Source organism: Rutidosis leptorrhynchoides, chromosome 9 (genome assembly GCF_046630445.1).
Source record: "Rutidosis leptorrhynchoides isolate AG116_Rl617_1_P2 chromosome 9, CSIRO_AGI_Rlap_v1, whole genome shotgun sequence".
Classification (NCBI taxonomy): Eukaryota; Viridiplantae; Streptophyta; class Magnoliopsida; order Asterales; family Asteraceae; genus Rutidosis; species Rutidosis leptorrhynchoides.
The window spans coordinates 354,917,471-354,939,651 of NC_092341.1; the positions used below are offsets into that span (position 1 = coordinate 354,917,471).

Consider the following 22,181-nt stretch of genomic DNA (forward strand, 5'->3'; position numbering starts at 1 on the left):
TTCGAGCGTTTTCTCGCCAAAATAAAAACATTTATCACAAAGTGTCTCTACTAAATGTTCATATTTTCATCTCATCTATAATGTTCGTGAACAAAATTTTTTCAAAAAACGAAAAAAAAAACTTTTTGCTTCCCCCCGATTGGTTACTTCCCTCTTGATCCTACCCTTATATATATATATATATATATATATATATATATATATATATATATATATATATATATATATATATATATATATATATATATATATATATTTGTATATGTATTTCGTGTGGTAATGAAATATATCCATGAATCAAATTTTTCATCTATGTTCATATTCATATCCATTTAGATCTCATATACGTATTCATATCCATTTCAGTTCATTCATATCCATACGAAGCGGGTGGATCGGGTAAATATTCACCGGATCGGGTTACAATTGTCATCCCTACTACTCATATATGTTTTTGGGCCTCAAGAAAATGTACTTTAAATATCAATTTGGTCCACTTTGGGTCTATGGGATTCACTTAATTAAGCCCAAATCACATTCATTTACGGATCCCTACTACTCATATATGTTTTTGGGCCTCAAGAAAATGTACTTTAAATATCAATTTGGTCCACTTTGGGTCTATGGGATTCACTTAATTAAGCCCAAATCACATTCATTCCGTAAATACAGTATATAAAATGCCTACCAAAACGAAACCCTAAAATTCCTCCATTTTATTGAACAACTAGGGTTTCAGAGGCAGCCTCTATAGCAGCTCGATTCTGTTTTGTTCACGCTCAATCAAATGGGTAGCTTTACATTTAGATACGCTGATACGCTTTTAATCTCAATTTTTATTTTTATTTTTATTTTGTAATCGTGTTCTTATTTCTGTCAATTTATTAATTAAATACAGCTCGCATCAAAGTTCATGAGCTGAGAGGCAAATCAAAGGCTGATTTGTTTACTCAATTGAAGGATCTTAAAGCTGAACTTGCTTTACTTCGTGTCGCTAAAGTCACCGGTGGCGCCCCGAACAAGCTCTCGAAGATGTAATATGCTCTCTTGATATATGTATATGTAATATATACGTACATACTATTTTGATTAGATTGCTGTTAGTTAGTTGTATAATTTATTGACTATATAATGCTGCAATTATAAATACTTAGTGTTAGATGTATGGTTTTAGATCTTATTGGTTGAAACAATGGTATACATGTTAATATTAACTGCAGACTTTTTATGTCACATGTGGATTGGTATAATAAAATAAGTATAAGTTTAAGTTAATGTATAAATTAAATTGGTTTTAGCTTAGTAGGATCTGGTAAACTGCTATATTTTTTTTTTTGTTTTTTTTTTTGTTACTTGTTTTTGATAAATTGTTATAAATGAAAATTTATGTGTTATATAGCTCACATTTTTGAAGGTTTTGAATATTGATTTACTTTGATTTTGGTTGTTAATAGATTTGATGTTATTGAGTTATAGTTTGATGGTTTAGGTGGTTGATGTTATTGAAGATAAAATTTTGTTTGTGCTTGGTATTTATTGGATTTCATATTGTTTTCTTTATCAGCTTTTAGTATGATGTTGATTTTTTTGGATATATTAATAATAGAACTTAGCTTGCTTGCTTGCTTTTATTGGTGTACGAGTAGAAATGAGCATAATAAAATTTGAACCAGCAAGTTACATCTACATTTGACCCTTTTGATTCATTCAATCTGTTTAATTTATTCCCTTTTTACTGTTCAATTTTTTTATTTCACCATTTTGAACAGTTGGAGGTAAATCATAACTGAATTGACCCATATGAAGTAAATGGGTCAAAATTACCTAACATGTTCCAATGATCTACAAACACATAAGCATCATACTCTAAAGAAAAGGGCTCCATCACCAAGAGGGTGCTGACTGCTAGCCGTGTACCGCCGAGGACTGCTGCCGGTTAACGCCGCTAATTGTGGACGTGTACCGCCGCTGACCAGGGCCGCTTCAGCTGCCTATTGAATTAGAAGCCGTAACCTACATCATTAAACTTGCGGCATTTTTCTGATTCTGTGAGTTCGATTTTCGCCGGCAAGCGTTTCGAAACGCGCCGCCACGCGCCGTCGCTCAGTTCGCCGGAATTTTTTCCGGGCACTTTCTCTGTTCTTTTCGCAGGTATTAAAACGAAGCCTCGCTAATTCTGCCGCCTCCTGCTGCCCTTGTGCCGTCGCTAGCCACCGCTGCCGGAATTTCCTTGTTTACACAAGGCTGTGTTTGTTTCTTTCTACCCTTAAACTTCTTTTACCCTTAACCTTACTTTGACTTTATTATCCTAATCTTGTGAGCCTTACTTTTTTGTATACTAGTTACGTGATTGGTATTATTAGAATATACGGAGTATTTTTCTAACTTGCTGAACTTGTTTTTTTATTTATTTTCTTATCTCATCTATTTATTTCTTACCATTTGCTATCTTTTTCCTATCTTTTGCCTTACTTTGACTGTTTACTATTGTATAGCCCGGTCTTTATTGTATTTTACTTTTTTGTTTTGAATTCTCTCAATTTTTATTTTCTTTATAGGTTAATATAGACCCTACTAGCACCTATGATCACCTGAGGTCATGTCCTCCTAGATTAGGGGCGGATAGGACTAGAGGGGTTAGAGGGGGTAATAGGGTTGCTACCCCGGGTGGGATTAGAGTGGGTAGTTGGAATATAGGAACCTTGACGGGCAAGAGGATTGAGCTCGTTGATACATTTCTTAAGAGTCGAGACCCTTGTTGTTGGGGGCGCAAGGAGAAGGGGTAGACCCAGACGTAGGTTGGAGGATAGATTGAAGCTTGACATGAAGGAGCTCTTATTGACTGAGGACATGACTTCTGATAGGAATTTGTGGAGGAGTAGAATTAGAATAGATGACTAGGCTTTACATTTTGTTTATTTTTTTTTTATATATTTATATTATATTTCCTGCCTACTTGCTTGTGTGCCTTATCGTATTGGCTGTACCTGTATTACGGTTATATTATATATCTATACTTATTGTAGCATTTTCAGAGGATTTATTGCACTATATGGTTACATGTTTGTATTACATTATATAGCAATTAATTTATACATACTTACATATCACATGCTTTTATGCTATCATTGTATGCTTATTTGTCTATGTTTACATGCTTCTTACCAACATGCTTCTTACCATCTATCTTATACTGCATAGTATAACTACATGCTTCTTACCAACATGTTTTCGTATACTTATTGTACTTACATGACTGGTTATACTTGAATATTTGACACGCACATATTTTAATTATATGTTATATTACATTATTTTGTTACATGCTTTATTTACCTATACATATCGTATTGATATATACTTTATTCATGGTAAAGTTTCTTTTTTCTTCTTTTTCTTATCTACTTGTATACTTTTACTGCACATATTGGAATTCATGGAATTCATGGTTCTTTATGGTCGGAGATCTCTAGGAAGCAGCCTCTCTGCTCTACAGAATAGGGAGGGACGACTTCCTCTACCTGGGGACCGATAGGTATCCGTGGGTGGAGGAATGACTTCCCTTTTACTTTAGGGTAGAGGAAAGGACTGTCTACATCTAACCTCCCCCATACTCCACTCTAGTGGAATTGGGTGTTGTTGTTGTTGTTGTTGTTTTGTTAGAAAACATGCTTTGAATTGTATGTCAATTACTCTGTGTAAAACTAGTTTATTGGGAAAGCAACTTTTCAAATGTATGTTACCACTTAAGTTTTCAAGCTTCATTGTTAAGAAAAGATTTGGTTTTAATATGCCCTTTTTAGTTTTATTGAAATATTAGCAATTTTAAAGCACTTCTGCTTATATGCAAGTTATATTGGCCTGTTTAATCTGAATTTTATTAATTCAGAGTTTTATAGACTGATGTTGTAAATTCTTTAACATTTAATTTAATTTGATTTGAATTAAATGATTACCCGATTATCCGTGGAGAAATCCGTTACCCGACGGTTAATTAGTTAATGGATACCCGCCGGGTATGGTACCGGGTTTGGGAGTGAGTTTCTTAATCGGGTTTGGGTTTGGTATTGCCTATACCCGGCCAAACCTGACCCGATGCCATCCCTAATGTTGTGATTATATTTTGGTTCTGCAGCAAGGTTGTGAGGACATCAATTGCCCAGGTGCTGACTGTGATTTCACAGACTCAGAAGTCTGCTCTTAGGGAAGCTTACAAGAACAAGAAATATCTTCCTCTTGACTTGCGTCCCAAGAAAACCAGAGCCATTCGCAGGCGTCTGACCAAACATCAGGTAAAATTGTTGATCATACCTTAAATTAGTTAATAAATTGTAGTAGATGATAAGAGATGAGTTAGTGTGTGTTTTGTTGGTGGATTAAGATCTTTATAGCTGGTGTTTACGTTAACTTATTTTGCTTTTGTGAGGTAACCTGGCTTCTCATGTAACATAAGAGGATTTTAATTCTTGGTTTAATAGTTCGAATCACCATTCGTTGTTAACTGGTATAAATTTTCAAAGAGACCTTTTCACTGTGTTCAGAACATGCCTAAATTGGTAGTCATTCTCAAACTAAACCTATTTTCATACTAACTAAACAAACACTTCTTCAACCGTTTGAGAGTCGAGATGTTTTTACAAGAATTTGTATATGTATGCTTTAATAGATCGAGTATCTTCAGCTCTAGGTGTTGAGAATCAGTAGTGCTCACTTCTTTACGTTGTCTTCTTGTGTGATGCATGCAGGCTTCATTAAAAACAGAGCGAGAGAAGAAAAAGGAGAGGTACTTTCCGTTGAGGAAGTATGCGATCAAGGCATAGGTTATCAAGAAGAATTAGGTCACATTTTGAATTTGGATTTTGTGTACGTTTTATCTAAGTTTTCTTGAATTGAAGTTTGCATTATATATTTGGTTTTCATCATGTTCAACAGTGAATTATCTTTCTCTATAGCCTTACTTTGGATTCCTCAGTTTTATGATGAATTAGTGAATTACATAATCGTATATTAAAGTTTCAAGAAGTATATCCTTCTGAGTAATAAGATATCATTATAAACGTTTGAATACATACAATTCCTTATTGGTCCACAATTTTAATACATATAGTGATGATTTTAATTATGGAAGGCATTTTAATTAAAATACGTTGTTTCTAAAAATTTCTCTTATAGATGGTCATTCACCTATGTTCCAAATGGTTTAGATCGGCGGAAAAACCCTGACCCCGTGTTTCACAAAGGAACCCATATCGCCCACCCTGCAACCCAATACCTAACAGTTGGTGCAAGCCCGGATTCGAACTTGCGCCCCACATTTCCAAAGGGGCGTCCAACAGTGGGTCCGGGGATCTCAAGAGATGGGTACCATTCTAGCAATTACTCGTTGCTGTCATTCACCTATGTTAAGTGATACACTAAAACAACAAAATTCGATGACACAAAAGTGGAGTATCGGGTGTTCACTGATACACTTGAAACTAAATATTGAGGGTCAAAATTATATAAATGTAAAAATGTAAAGGAAAATACGACCACCATGAATGAGGCTTGAGGACATCAAACAAAGCCTATTCAAGACATACAACAAACGCTAACTAATATCGAGCCTCATCGTGACTACCACACAATGGACTAACTGAACGCGAACAAAAACATCCACCAATCTAGTTGTTGTTGTTGTTGTGTGTTATGGGAATGTCACGAGAGGAAGTGAAGGGAGAAAGCTGATGTGACGCTGATATGACAGTGAGGAAGAATGTCATGAAGAGTGGTCTAACTAATAACTACTAGTGATCAAAGATATCCTTATAAATTCAAATATATTTTCTCCGCGTTAATTGTAGCCAAATTGATGTATATCCATATGACCCGGGTGGGCCTAATTTTATATAATGGGCTGTTCAAGTTTGGGCCAAGAATTACAAGATGGGCCAAATATTTATAGTGAATATATGCAATCTGTGTGCCGGGGCCATTTAATAAAACAAATGGATAGCAAGATAGAGTTGGAGTCAAGCTTGGAGTATTCTGGAATGTTCCTTCATATTTATCGTTTATACTCCTATAGTTATCTATTATTTTACTTCCTTTAATTTAGGGGAGAAGTTATTTTATTTCCATAGTTATCTAGTATTATCTAGTATTTTACTTTCATTCATTTGTTTTGTAAAGCAGCTTTTTATTATTGATTAAAGATACGTGAATAAAAACCGTAAGGTTTTTTTTTTCAACCGAGAAGGTTGTGTTTTGTTTAAACAGAGAATGTTTAATTGCTATCCTATCTTTATTGTTAAGCCATCGATCCTTAATTCGCATTATGTGGTATCAGATTCCAGGCATGGCTAAACAAATTGAGTTTGAGAGATTGAATCGCAAGATTCAAAAGTTGGAAAACATGCAAAATCTCTTGCGTCGTATAGAGATGAAGCTTGAAAATCTTGAAATTTCAAGAAAGGCTCAATCCGATGACACTATCGATGTGGTTGATCAAGTTTTTAATATGGAGTATATTCCCGAACCGTTTGTGGAGGAAGATACTCAACCCATTTATGACACCGATGGCGAGGAAGATGAAGATTACAAAGGTGTGTGTGTTGTAATGCATGCTCTTGTGAGCAGAAGTGACGGAGTTTGGTTTAACAATAAAGATAGGATAGCGATTAAACCTTCTCGGTTTAAACAAAACACAACCTTCTCGTTTGAAAAAAAAACCTTACGGTTTTTATTCACGTATCTTTAATCAATAATAAAAAGCTGCTTTACAAAACAAATGAATGAAAGTAAAATACTAGATAATACTAGATAACTATGAAAATAAAATAACTTCCCTAAATTAAAGGAAGTAAAATAATAGATAACTATAGGAGTATAAACGATAAATATGAAGGAACACTCCAGAATACTCCAAGCTTGACTCCAACTCTATCTTGCTATCCATTTGTTTTATTAAATGGCCCCGGCACACAGATTGCATATATTCACTATAAATATTTGGCCCATCTTGTAATTCTTGGCCCAAACTTGAACAGCCCATTATATAAAATTAGGCCCACCCGGGTCATATGGATATACATCACAAATTTTAAAAATATTTTTTTAACTTTTACTTTAAATATTTTTTTTGTACTATCTAATATTTAATGAATTATGCTAAATAGTTGAGCTTTAAATATATTTTTATTGATACAACGTTATATAAAAACAAAAAAATTGTGAAGTCAAAGTTGTAAACAAATGTTTTTAAAAGTTAATATAGATTATAGAATAATGAGACGGATAACAATAATTATTTAACGATGCACATTTTTTGATTCCCCCTAAAACAATTAACAACAAAAAAATACCACAACGAAAGCGGGCATTTAACTACCATTGTAGATCCAATTAATCTGAACCATTTAATTCAACTCCAACATTCTCCACCACACGATCTATCTACCACTTCGAACCTCTATAAATAAATTCAAATATGTCAAACGACTAAAAGTCAATACACATTATAACTCCAACAACTACCATGTCTACGCCACCGTCAACCACCAGTCTCCAAGTCGAATCCATCGTCTTTCCGCCGTCTCTTAAACCGCCCGGCGCCACCACAGATTTATTACTTGCAGGCGCAGGTACATACATTTTATTCCACAATCATTATTATCCCAATTTCGGATAAATAAATAAAAAATACGGAGTAACTAATAACAAATTATCATCCTAGGGTTCGTTGATGAGATTTCGGAGGTCGTAAAAATCATTTAACGACCTTTTGAAATATGTTTAAGCATCTATTTGTATTCATAGCGCGTAACCGTTTTATTCATAGTTTTATTTTATCCAAGTATCTAACATTATAACAGAGTAATAGCGTTGTTAATGTTACGTGTTAACTGTGTTATTAGAATTTGAATCGTGTGATAAAGTGTTAATCATGTAAAAGGTGTGAGAGGTATGGAAATCAAAGGCCAGTTTGTGAAGTTTACGGGAATTGGTGTGTATCTGGAGGAAAACGCTATTCCGTTACTCGCTGTTAAGTGGAAGGGCAAAACTGTTGATGAGTTAACGGATTCTGTTGAGTTCTACAGGGACATCGTTACTGGTAATACTCAACTAATATAATCCGTCTGATTTTCAATTGCTTTCGTCCATGGTCAAAATATGGAGGCTTTTGAGCAAAATATACAACCTTTGGGGGCAAAGTATGGATATTTTTGGGCAAAAACAACTACTAAAAAATGAAAAATCCAAATATTTTGCACTAAAAAATATAAATCCACTAGGGACAGATGCCCCTGCCCCTACCTATTTTCGCCACTGAATATAAATATAACTATAAGTATAGATATACATCTGAATTTAAAAGTAAATCTGAATCTGTGTTACGCCCATTGTGCAGGCCCCTTTGATAAACTTACACAGGTGACAATGATTCTACCGCTAACCGGTAAGGCGTACTCTGAAAAGGTGTCCGAAATGACTGTAGGAGTTTGGAAATCACATGGTACTTATACAGATGCAGATGAAGCAACCATTGACAAGTTTCTCGAGGTTTTCAAGGACGAAAACTTCTCACCAGGATCTTCTATTCTCTTCACTACATCTGCTGTTGGATCACTAACGGTTAGTTGCAGTCGCAAAACATGTCAAAATGGGTTTGACCAGAGTAGTTAAATTCAACCATTGTGACCCATTCAGAAGGAATGTTCTGAAGTTTTATTTTTCATGTTTGTTTGTATGCAGATTAGTTTTTCAAAAGATGGTACTATACCTGAAACAGCAAATGCAGTATTAGAAAATGCAAAGTTAGGACAAGCGGTAATCGAGTCGGTGATAGGGAAGCATGGTGTTTCGCCTGCAGCGAAACAAAGTTTGGCTTCAAGACTCTCAGATCTTATGAATCAGTTGGATGAGAAAGCAACAGCAACAAATGAAGTATGAAATGATTTGTAGTAAAAAGTTAAACATAATTTCTTGACTGTAATTTCTGTAATAACATTTACCCGGATGGTAAATGAGTATCTACTTATGTCTTGTCTGCTAACCTTTATATAGCAGTGTATGCGTTTATATGGAAGGGAAATTTTTCATACATAAAAAATTCATGTATTTCAATTTGTAGGAACAAGGAAATAGTTGTCTTACCAATTAAAATGAAAGTTCAGGAAATTTAATTTTCAATTTGATAGAATCGGATTGTTATTGGACATTTGAATAGATTAAAGCCTAAAAATTACCTAATGATGTGTGTATCCTCTTATTTAAACATTTGTTTATACCATGAAAACTCATATAAATAGTCAACTACAGCTCAACTACTCAGTTGTATTGTTGTTAACTTATTTTTCGCGAACCCATATAAAATAGCTTCACTGGTGAAAAAATCATCAATTCACTTTTTTCTTACAAAACTTATACTTACACATCACTATAGATGGTGGTTGTACCAAGTAACGAAATCAGTTCAAGATCATAGAAATGAATCGGAAAAGAGCTGAGTAATCATGTAGTGACAATTTTGTAAGTCAAGCACCTAAGACTTACCTTTTCTCTTAAGATATGTTGACACATAACAATATATTTCTCAAGTGTGATCGTATATATTTAGTTTATAGTTAAGCGAGCTAATCGAGCTTAAAAATGACAATTTTGTAAGTCAAGTACCTACGACTAACCTTTTCTCTTAAGATATGTTGACATGTAACAATAATATTTCTCAAGTGTGATCTTATATTTAGTTTAGAGTTAAGTGAGCTAATCGAGCTTAAAAAAGTCGATGAAAGTTTATATATTTAAAACTTTAAATAAGTATGACTAAAAAGATTCGAACCCAAAATTTCAAGTATAAATAAGCTTAGAATGAGCATTTTTAATAATGATGGCAAAATTGGCGTGTTGAGAGGTGGGGTGGGCTGTTTGACGGACGTGCTGATAAACTGATAAATAATTGAGTGATGTGCTGAGTGGCTTGTTGAGTGATATGTTAAACTATAATTGAAGTCGGGTAAAAAGGAAATATAAAAATAAAAAAAGGACCAATAAAAAAAACATGTGACAACACGACACATTTTTTTCCCGTGCTACTAGCAAACACGCTGGGTAAGCACGCCATCTACACACACCGCTAGGGGCATGCTAGGCTTCAAAATGTGACAACATGCCAATGTTATTCATGGTATGATGCAATGTCGTGAAGTTTGAGTTGTAAAATGAGTTAATTAATCTTAAATTTTTAAGCAAAAAATTTATGTGATAATAAAAAGTACTCCGTATATACCAATACATTAATTAGCATTGAATTCGACTTTTAAAAATAATAAAATGTTCATACCTGAAATCGATTTTCTTAGATGGGCTTTGAGTCCAACCGATTGAATATTATACCGTAAGTTTGACTAAATTTTACAAAAAGTTATTTATAAAATGACTTTAACTAATAAATAGAGTTGATAGAATTAAGAAAAGAGAAACATAAAATTTGATTGGTTATTTATTATAACTAGTTAAAGACCCGCGATTTCGCGAGATTTTTGAAGGGTCTAATCATTTAAGGTATAAAATTAAATATATAAATGAAAAACTATTATTATGTCTAGATGAACATTAAACCAAATATTTTTTAGGGGCTTGAAATTTTTAAAGTTTCAAAATGTACTAACGAACTATTATTAAGTCTATGATGAACATTAAATCAAATGTTTTATAAGGGATTCAAATTTTTAAAGTTTCAAAATGTACTAACGAATAAATAAAAAAACAAAATTTTGATTCAAATTAAATAAATCATCTCCGATATCCTAAACCATATACCCTAAACCCTATACAATAAACCATAAACCCAAAACCCTAAATCATATACACTAAACCCTAAACCCTATATCTATACTCTAAACCATAAATTGTAAAAACTGAACCTAAACCCTAAACCCTAAACCATAAATTCTAAAATCTAAACCTTAAACCTTAAAGTCTAAACCATAAACCCTAAACACCAAACCCTATACACTAAACTCTAAACCCTAAACTCTATATCTAAACCCTAAACCACCAACCCTTAACCCTACACACTAAACCCTAAACCCTATACCCTAAACCCTAAACCCTAAACCATAAATTCTAAAATCTAAACCCTAAACTCTAAAAGCTAAACCCCTAAACCCCTAAACTTTAAAACCCTAAACTCTAAACCCTAAAACCCTAAACCCTAAACTCTATACCATAAATTCTAAAAATTAAACCCTAAACTCTAAAGCCAAAACTCTAAACCCTAAACCCTTAACCCTAAAAACTAAACCGTAAACCCTATACACTAAACCTTAAACCCTATAGCATAAAATCTAAAATCTTAACCCTGAACCCTAAATCTTAAACTGTAAACCATAAACCGTAAACCCTAAATAGCAATTCCTAAACCTTAAACCATTAAATCTCAACGTTAATTCTTTTTATCCATTAAGCTTATATTAGTTGTCAAAATGAATTTAGTTTGTACCATAAGTATATATAATTAGAGATGTACAAATATATTCAAAGGATATTTAACCATAGAACATTTACGTCTCAGTCAAATACGTCTCAAGACTTTCTTATAAACAACATTCTTGGTGGTATTTGAATCATTCTCATTGTCGTCCAATATGATTAGTTTTAATCCGTTTTTTGTAGTCAAAAACACATGTCTGCAATGATTGTTTATTCAGTTTGTTGAAAGAAGTAAATACATATTAATAATTTTTGTAATATGATGTATATGTTACATGACAAATGTAATGTGTCATTATTATTTTTTATTTTTTGTTGTCATCACAATGTATGTTGTAGGAAAATGTTCTGGCTTGAATAATTCAGATTGATAAGAATGTATTCGGTCATATGAAACACAACATCAGGTTGAATGTGTTAATGTGGGTAAAAAGTCAAATTAAAAGGTGTTGAATTGGGAAAACTCGTTGATTAGGTTATTAGACCAGGATGTAAACTAATGAAAAGTATGGTCGACTATTTCAGGTGTTTTTTTTTTTTTTGTAATGTTGGGCATTGGTTTGTATTCGATCGTTATTGCGTAATTTTCAGAAAAAATTGCATACTTGATAGAAAAACTGTAACATGTAACTTTTGGGTTGTAATGATAACTTTTGTATAAACATGATTTTAAATGTTTATATAACTACATTTTTTTACACTGTTAATTCATAAGTATAAAATTGTATCTATAATTGACTAACATTGAACAGATTGTAATATATCATTACATTGGCAAAAGTTTGATGAACTCTTAAACATATTACTTTAAAGAGGTAGTTGGGTAACATTGTTCTAAGTACAAAATAAGTGACATACATCCATGTCATTAGTTTTAAGAGATACAAAATCATGGATGTAGTGGAATTAACAAAATATAGTACCAAAAGAGATGTTGACATTAGCCATTAGTCACTTAACGTCCTCGGCACCTTTTCACGTTTGTGAGATAAAACTTTGAATTAGTGCAGTTGTAGTAAATCTCACATTCATCACCATCTTCAAGGTCATGATTCTTCTTAAAATCAGTCCACTCAGCAGCCCCAATATACGTTGGTTGTTCTTTACGCATATCTTCTTTAAACCCTAAACCACCAACCCTTTACCCTACACACTAAACTCTAAACCCTAAATCCTAAGCTCTAAACCCTAAATCCTAAACCCTATATCCTAAACCGTAAACCTTAAATTCTAAAATCTAACACTTAAACCCTAAACTCTAAACCCTAAACCCTAAACCATATACCCTAAACCCTATAAACTAAACCATAAACATTAAACTAATTGTATGTCAATGTGTGCTAGATGTACAAATACTTACATAAGTATGATGTCTTCAACATTGGATGCAATTGGAACGATAATCGCTGCAATTCCTCTAACACACAAAGCACTGCAAAAACTAAATTAAGAAGCTTACCCATTAATTTTACTAACCTTTTTCTAATCTCTGCTTTTCTTGGAAGACTCCGCCCATTTAGATCTCTTCCTTTTTAATTTTAACTACAGTGAAATGAAAACCACAAACTGTTAGATAGGCAACACTTACTTTGAAATTGAGTTAATCATTAACGAACATCTCAATAGTATTTTTTGTGAATTAACAAGTATTTCAAGTTGTATTGTTAATCGAATCTTGAATTAATGAAGCTTAAAAACTATACATTCTATATTATGAATGTTTAAAAAAAAAAATTAAAAAAAAAAATCGGGTTCAATTTTACTATGGATGTTGAACCGACCAATCCAAACTTTACCAAACCCACTCAAACCGAACACCTTGTTTATCAAATCTGGTTTAATTTTGGTTGTGATTACAACCAGGGGCGGACCTATGAAGGGTCAGGGTCGGTCGCCCCCAGTGGATTTGCAATTTTTAGTGTAAATTTTTTCGGTTTTTCGATTTTGCCCCCGGTGGAATTTTTTTTTTTTGCCCCAAACCCTTCGTATTTTGTCCCAAAACCTCCATATTTTGCCCCAAAACCTTCGTATTTTGCCCGAAAATCTCTAAATTTTGCTCAAAAACCCCTATATTTTGCCCCAAAACCTCAATATTTTGCCAAAAATAATCTCTACGTTTTAGAAAAAAATTTCGCCTCCGGTGAAAAAATTACCTGGATCCGCCACTGATTACAACCTGCTAAACCAACCCGGCCAGAACTAAATTACTACCCATACTATTTTCGACATGTTTTTTCATCGGTAAAGTTTTCAAACTTCTTGGACTTGGCAATATAATAGAAGGTACATTAGACTTAGCCAAACATAGTAAAAGAGACTTACAACCATTCGCTCCACTGAAATGAAACAATCTATCCTTTCCACAACTACTTTATGACAACCCTGCATAAGCGACAAAAGGCAAAGTTGTGCACATTGTGATCCATGATCAGTAATGAATATGGAAAAGAAAAGGGCCAATCGTAACTTACTCTTCGAAAAGAGGTGTAACCAAGCCACGAAAATCAAATCCAACCAAGCCCCATGGCACAATACTATGAAGAACAAAGAAGATCGATATAAGGTTTAAACCTGAAAAGAAGTGAAAAAACAAAGTTTAGAAGTTGAAATCACATCAATCTCCACTTGATAATTCAAAGTTTAGATATGTTAACTTCTTGTTAACATATCTAAGTGTACCACAAAGGTTAGTCATCAATAACCATCATGCTACCATCTACAAAAACTAGTACGAATGTACGATCCAATATAGAAATTATTTAAAATAATACAGAACATGTTATGTGGAATTGAATTATGGACATTTAACTTTCTCAAACAGTGACAGCGTGTGTGAAATTAAATTAGATCGGTTAACATTTAATGAGACATGGAATTATTAACCTCAAACTTTGAAATGATATTGCTTTCGTAAGTTACTGAAGTAAAACAAAAACCAAAGAACAAACAATGGTACTGAGTAGGGATGGCGGTACTGACTACTGAGAAGGCATTTCTAAAAAAACTAAAAATAAACTCATGTCTAAAACTTACCAGGCACTGGTCCAATATATTGGACAAGGAACCACCTTCAGTTATCTTTAGAAGCATGATCTTGAGCGTTTTAAGGTAAGAAGCAATCTAATGCATGGCCCAGCTGAAGAGATATTCTCTTCACTTCTTGATGTATCATCAACGAATATGGCACGATATTGGTTAACAACATCAAAAAGATGCGACCTAAGACAATTTATGGATTAGGTTGAGGTGGTGAATTTTAATTATTAGTGTAATTAATTAATATCATATATAATCCTTTTACCATCCATTTATGAAATCGTTAAAAATTGTTTAGGGCATCATATAGAGATGAAGCATATGTTTGCCCAAAATTCAGGATGAAGATGGGATAACATAAACATGTTGAGGGTAAACAATTTGGTAATCTAGTGTGGAATACTAATGTTATACAGTGGGGAATACTAATGTTATATAGTTTTTGAAAATAAAGACAGATAAAGAAATAACCTAGACTACTTGTATATATAGCTTATAGATATAATAATATATCAAAGTTTTATACCTCGTGAACACCTCATCAACTTTGTACGATAGACGGTCCGATATGGTAGCTTCCTCATCAACATAATACTTTTTGATAACCATGTTGCATTAGTTGCACTTACAGTTAAACCAGCCATCATTTTAAACTAATTTAAGCATTGTGTCACGAACCACAAAGATGGATGCCTAGAGCCAATCACCAAATCATTTCTACCACTTCTGGAATTCGTAAATGCTCTAGATTTCAGCAAAACGTTATTAGTTTTAAACCATTACCAACTCTTCTGACCTAACCATATTGCCACTTGTGTAGCAAGAAAAAACAACATAACATATATAAATAAAATAAACAATAAAAAAGTGGTCGAACTTCTTGGAGGATCGAACGGTTTTCCAATTGTTTGTACAGCAGCAACACGTAAACTCCTCATAATTTCTGCGAACTTTTTATAAATCTCCTGATAACTCGCATCAATCTTTTTTTTTTTTATCTGTTTCAATTTCAATGGGTGTTTTGCTCTCTCAAAATTATCAACCATCGCAGGAGACTTTGAATTACTTCCCATTGGTCCTTACATTTAGCCTTTTTCCGACCTTTTTCTAAAATTCTCAAAGTTAGCTTGTAACCGAATATATCTTTCTTTACCGAAACTTGAATCGGCTGTTAAGGATGCAACCTTTTCCAGTAATTGATTTTATTCAGTTTCAAGATGACATAATTTAGCCTCGATATCGGATGAAGTTGTGTTATCTTTATTGAGAATAACTACTTTGTAAAGCTGGAGTAGGGACTTGATGGTTAAGCAATTTCAGAGATTAAACTAAACAATTTACCTCGAATCTGTAAGATGAACGATTGATTTGAACGCCGAATAGGACTCAAACGATCCTTGCAATGACTATCGTTGCAATGACTATTGATTTGAGCCCGTGCGTTGCACGTGTAAGTAAAAAACCGTGCAAAACTAACGGATTTTATCAAACAGTTATTGTTATGAGCTATAAATAAAATAATCTAAATAAAATGTGGTATGATATGTTTCAATGAAAAGTCAATCTTGCTATAAATGCCAAAAGACCCAAAAACAAATAGAAAAACATATGTGTCTGAAATATAAAAAGTAAAAAAAATTGGATCCAAGTGTGAATGACTCGTCCAAATCGGCAAAACTACCATGTATAATGGTAAGCAATAAGAGAATCGACGAAGCACGCCGGTTCTCATATTTGAACTCGTATGTTGCACGTCCGTTTTAAATAACTGTTAAAAGATTAATTGTGATGTTCTCAAATAAATATTGTTGTTACAACTAAAAACGAAAAGAATTAGTAAAATAAATACATAACTTCGAACCTACTATTTACTTGAAAAATACTTCCTAGTGCGCAGAATTAAAGTACATGTTATGTGATAAGTAAGGCAGGTCGTCATTTTATTATAGGTCTCTTGAAAGTTGCAGATTATGATGTCGTAGGTATAGAGAAAAAGGCATTGAAAAGATCGATACAAAAAGGATACGGAAACTACACATGTATGTTTTGGTATTAAGATTAACGGGAAGGTGAATGATTGTAAGATTAGAAGAAGATACATGCGTCATGGCCAGATATTGAGGATTGGTGTATTAAACAATAACTGTGACGTTATTAACACAATTGAAATATTGAAATTGAAATAATAGATGATATGAAAATGCTTATTAGTTGAAGCATTTTGACTCGTACTATAAAATTATAGGTTTTAACACGTCACCCCACATTTGACCTACTCAGTTTGCCACTTATCCAAACATAACCAAATAACCAGCAACATCTATAAAATTCTTGGATACCATACATCAAGCTATCGTTAAACTACTACTACCTTTTCCTACTCCCAAAAAAGAAAAGAAGAAAACTGAGATTACTGAATGTAAAAGCATACATAGCATATGTAGCATGAGACTTGCCTTTGTATATATGAAGTCATTGGATGGTGCTGATTAAAATTCCTATTGCGGATAGGAGAAGCTGCAACATATATAGCAGCCTCAGCTGCCAAAGGGAACTGATTACCCTGGAAGTTGGATCTCCTCTGAGCCAGAGCACCCTGATATCATGAAGCACATTGTCAATTTCATATCAACTTAAAGCAACATGTAGGCACATATGCTATGAAATTACATGCACCACACTTGTCTAAGAGTAGATCTCGAGTCTATAAATCGACACAACTCCGTAACTGCATTGTTTGAAGAATCTTATTTTTATTCTGCACGAAATCAAATGCAAATGAAATAAGGATCAACTAAATCATGAAACATTATCCATACGAAAACTACAATATTTGTGAATTGTATTACACTTTATATTACCTTTTAGAGTGTATCAAGTGCATGAAGTAAGACCAAAATATATGACTAATAAGATAGAAAACTATGATATTTAGGGTTTGTATTAGACTTATAAATTACCTTTCTTACTCGCGTGGTTGAGATGTCCAAAGAGTACTCAGAGCATGTAGCCTGCCAAAATACTCTGTAATCACTAATTTGATGTTACTACAAAGTTTCAATGTTTGCATTCTAATAAGCCAAAATAGGATAAATCGATAAAGGGGTACCATGAGATACCATAGTTGATCTAATCCTTGCGTCAAGGCTTCTTCAGCTTGTTGTGAGGATATTTGCAAGCTATAAATCCCAACAACTTGTGGTTCTGTCAACGGGTCAAGTTGAATCAGTAACGTCAAATCTGACAAAACAAAAAAGTGATCACCTTTTACATATTTAGTACTTGTACAATTCTATCTATTGCAATATAATCATGGTTTGAACGAAATATACATGTGGTAACGATCTTCGAGCAATAAAGTAACGATCAAGGTAATGAAAAAACCGAGACAGCCACCTAACCATTAGTTTATGATTCGCCCATCGCTTCACAAGCTCCCGCAGCAAGAACTCATCATGCTTCTCTCTTAAAGATGGTAAAACCTTAAAAGAATCAAATCAGATACATCTGTTAGAAAGTTGAACCATTAATCCATGTTACACATAACTTTATCCGTTAATTGTCAGCTTATATAACCGTATGCATGATGTTAGCTAACATACTAACATACTATCTACTCTTATATCTAACAATCCACGTGCTCTATTGTTAATACAACAAACAAAACACCAATTTCTGCTACAACTAAAGCGTATAAGGGGGTTACCGTGGACCGAATATATTCTTCAAATGCTTCTTTGTATTTGTCATACAGTTGTTGAGAATAATCATAGGGAGGCTTCTGAGTGCACATGTTATAGATCGTCCTGTTGTCAAGAGTCAAAAGATAGAATAAGTCAAAATCAATGACAAATATGGTAAGACCTTTATAAAATGAAAAAATGCAAATGTATAAATGAGTATATATATATATATATACGTGTAAAGCATCATTATATTATTCTGAGCTGAACTGCTCAGGATGCCCTTCCAAAATTTTCTTCAACTTAGTTATCCCATTCTGCATGAAACTCCATCCTTCATCCAACTCCATTGTTTTCGCATTGGGCATCGTCATTTTCACACGACTCAGTCAGCACAAGCAGTAAGAAACTGATGCATTGAAAATTTAGTACAGTTGTCAAAAGTATAATCAGAAAAACTGTAAGTTTAAATACCAAATAATATAGCAAAGCCCGCATAGAATCTATACCATATATAAACTATCCTTAAATCCTTAATAATTGTAATAAAACGTAAATTAAAGCATGCTTTTAGCAAGACAACGCTGCCTTTTGTTGTCTGTGATTTACCATCATCATCATTCATTACCATTACCCTTCCCTACAGCCTAATACCATGAACCAAGCACCCAAATTACTTACATTCCTTACTCAACAAGTCATTCACAAAGTTGAATAGTTCACATATATCTGTATCATAATTGAACAAATTCCCAGCTGTTAAAAAAAAAAAAAAACTACAATAGACAAATTGTCTTTATACAACGAACATATTTAGACTAATCAACAATATGAATGGTGAAAGATCAGCACAAATTTAAAAGTTAATCAACATCATTATTCAAGATGAAATCGAGATTTAATTATTACCTTAGTATAGAATATGGAGAAAATCATGGACCTTTGGTGGATCGAGATTTGCTCAAACAATCAAAGCTTTTTCCTCCAAATATATGAAATCGATGTAGATGAATGAAGAATTGATCTTCGATGTTGATGATTGTCGGGTGTTTTCACCAGAACATCTATTATCGAAACTAAATCTGCTGAATAAAGCAGTAGAGGTATGAACAGATCAATAGTGAAAAAGTAATCCAGTGCTTCACCGGAGCCCTAATTAGTAATTACTTGGCAGGAAAGGTTTATCATAAAAAAAAAAATTGAATTAAAAAATACAAATTGAAAATTCAACAATTAAATTGAATCTTCACATTTAGTGAATGTAGAACGATTAGATCTTGGATAGAGTTTTTTTTTTTGGGATGTTGAGGAGAGATACGTGATAATGAGAATGAGATGTGAGCAAAGGAACCCTAATTGGCCTTAACCTTCCCGTGTTATTTTGTATAATGAGGTATTTTAGACATCTAGTTAAAATTGATTTATTACCTAATATTTTAAGGGATGATTAACAGTCGTTGGATCAAGGGTAGTGTAACGTCATTTTCTAATCTAACGGTAATTAAGGGGGTTTTGAAAATAATTATTAGTTAATCGAGACTCTCTTTTAATGTATACAGTGATTTTGTCAAAATAATTTTGTAAATTTGTGCGGTTACTATTGAAATACACTGTTTTTATGTTCCAATATAGGCTAGGCCTTTGGAGTGCTAAATAATTATAAGAAGTTTAAAGTTTATTATAAATAAACTATAAATAAAATATAAAAATTAAATTAAATCTCTCTCTCTCTTATACTTGTAAATACACAATTGAGTGACAATTTTCATCAAAAATAAATCTTAGCCATCCAATCTTTTAAACTCCACTAATCATAGCCATTCAATTCAAATCATACCTTTAATCACGTGATATAGCATTGATTAGCAACTAAACAGACAAAATTAACCCTTAACAAAAAAAATGACGGGATTTAGAAGGCAAATTAGGGATCGATCCATCTCAAATCATTTACAGAGCTATGCACTCTTCTTAACACTCAAAACACTCTCATCAGTCGAACCTCACACAAATTGGGATTCTTGATCCCTTAATCAACCAAAAACCCCTAAATAGGTTCTTCATCCAATCCTCTATCCATCGCAAAACAAATCACAAACAATCAAATTGGTCGCCAATTCTGACTCACGCTAATCCTTTTTTTTCCTTTCCATTTATTGATCCAAAAACCCTAACAACATAATATTATCCTCAATCATTCAAATCGTCTGCTAAATCGAAACTATTAAAACCATATTCGCTTACAAGTAGAGCATCGAATCTGAAGAAATCGATGAATTGTGGTTCCAAATTGGAATTGTGTAGAAATCGATGAAATTAGGGTTCTTTATCGTGTTTATCGTGTTTATCGTTTTTATCGTATTTATATTACTTGATATTTCGATGTTTAATTCTTTTCTACATTCTTAATTCGTATTATGAATCATACAAAATAATTTTAGGGTTTGTTTATATTCAAATCATACGATTTTCAGGGTTTGTTTATTCAACGAAAATTGTTGTCTAATGGGGTATCTTATGAATTTTAATGATTTTAATTAGATTTAAAATTTTGGGTCTGCAGGCCTTGGAAACCAACAGGGTTGATCAGTCTCAGGGCCATGTTCATAGGATGTACTTTATGCGACAAAATACATTCATGGAACCTTGGCATCTCTCTCACACACCTCCAGATCAAGTGATGGATATAGTGTAAATTTTCAGGCATTGTTACCATGCTCCATTTGTTTTGTTTGTCATCTTAGATTATGGATAATTTGTTACAGTGTGTTGGATAGTTTTTTTTTACTTAGAGTGATTGACAAAAAATTTCGATCATAATTTCAGGCATGAGGGGGCAATTAACAGATCTGTGTTGAAGATATTAATGCGTTAGTCACTTATCAATGGTGGGAGGGATCAGTGTATAGCATTCTCTATTTCATGGCTTATCCTCTTGCATTCTTTGTTTCTTTCAAATGTATTATCCAAATGTATCATCATATTTATACAATTTGTATTCCCTGTAGGTACATATGTATTTCGATGGTTACATTCAATCCAAATGTAGCTTCTTTAGTTATTTGCAGTCAAATCTGATGAATTTCATCCGGCCAAACAGGTATCTAAAATTAGCAACACAACAAACACGAAATGTATGAGTAGTTACATACTTTGCCCATATATTTCATATTTATGAAGAAATTTAGAGATAATTATATGGATATTAACACATCATGGATGTTACTACTCTCCTAATTAGAGAGAATGTGTCAAAATTTTTGTATTTACTTGATACAAGAATTTGTAATCCAGTTTTGTTTTAGCTTATGTAGGTGGGGTACTTATATATGCTTATGCTCTTTGTAGAATGCCGACTGCACATACCTAAAGTAATGTCACATGGAGGTAGATAATGTGTTGGAGAAAAGAGGACAAATTTCTACATCTAACTTTCCCATACTCCACTTTGATGAAACTGGGTATTGTTGTGTTGTTACCTGTTGGCAATATATATGAAGCTGATGGTGGTGAATCGTTTTTGTAAATGTTGTTGGGCACTTTTTATATTAGTTATCATTACTGTATTAAGCAACTAATTATGTAATCTTGAAATATAATATAATGGTATAGTGTTTGCAGTTTCGGGGTGAGCAACTGCACTGGGATACGGGAAATAATAAAATTTAGATGGGAACCAGCGGGTAAGTCCTATGGGTCCTTCCGTACCACTGAATTCCTGTGGATGACTTGCCATGAACGTTTTGTGGGAGCATCCCACCTGATTGTTATTATTCGCATTAGCATTTGCATTTGCATTTGCTGCCATAGCATCAGCTATCCCTTCGGTGATAAGACGTTGCATACGGGCTTCGTTGGACTCTCTAGGAGGCATGATCTTCAAAACAGAATAACACAACTGTTAGTACTAAGAATAATACCAGTGTTATAAAGGAATAGATCGAACACGGAAAGATTAACCATTAAAATAATAGTCAGTAAACACTATGA

At 33.2% G+C, this 22,181-nt stretch overlaps 2 protein-coding genes and 1 long non-coding RNA gene across 7 annotated transcripts; 2 read left to right on the plus strand and 1 right to left on the minus strand.

Annotated features, from left to right (window-relative positions):
- Positions 1-666: 666 nt before the first annotated feature.
- On the plus strand, positions 667-5,065 carry LOC139866275 (large ribosomal subunit protein uL29y). The gene is made up of 4 exons (XM_071854465.1): positions 667-791; positions 899-1,034; positions 4,136-4,292; positions 4,746-5,065. Exons 1-4 carry the CDS (start codon positions 788-790, stop codon positions 4,818-4,820), a joined length of 372 nt encoding a protein of 123 aa, XP_071710566.1. The 5' UTR covers positions 667-787; the 3' UTR covers positions 4,821-5,065.
- A 2,428-nt stretch (positions 5,066-7,493) lies between these two features.
- On the plus strand, positions 7,494-9,114 carry LOC139866422 (chalcone--flavanone isomerase). Its single transcript, XM_071854656.1, has 4 exons — positions 7,494-7,622; positions 7,934-8,092; positions 8,390-8,613; positions 8,734-9,114. The coding sequence occupies exons 1-4, from the start codon at positions 7,517-7,519 to the stop codon at positions 8,929-8,931; spliced, it is 687 nt and encodes a 228-aa protein (XP_071710757.1). The 5' UTR covers positions 7,494-7,516; the 3' UTR covers positions 8,932-9,114.
- Positions 9,115-12,251: 3,137 nt separating this feature from the next.
- LOC139866388 (uncharacterized) lies at positions 12,252-19,486 on the minus strand. 5 transcript variants are annotated; one of them, XR_011765426.1, is made up of 12 exons: positions 19,101-19,486; positions 18,215-18,600; positions 17,841-17,990; positions 17,618-17,748; positions 17,469-17,532; positions 17,179-17,266; positions 16,965-17,104; positions 15,850-16,276; positions 14,506-14,691; positions 13,944-14,043; positions 13,795-13,854; positions 12,252-13,014 (listed from the first exon to the last, which is right to left on the minus strand). It is a non-coding gene; the product is annotated as an uncharacterized lncRNA (long non-coding RNA). The 5 variants fall into 5 exon arrangements; XR_011765429.1 differs by having other exon boundaries at positions 13,944-14,691; positions 17,618-17,712; XR_011765427.1 differs by having other exon boundaries at positions 13,944-14,691; positions 17,628-17,748.
- Positions 19,487-22,181: the final 2,695 nt, after the last annotated feature.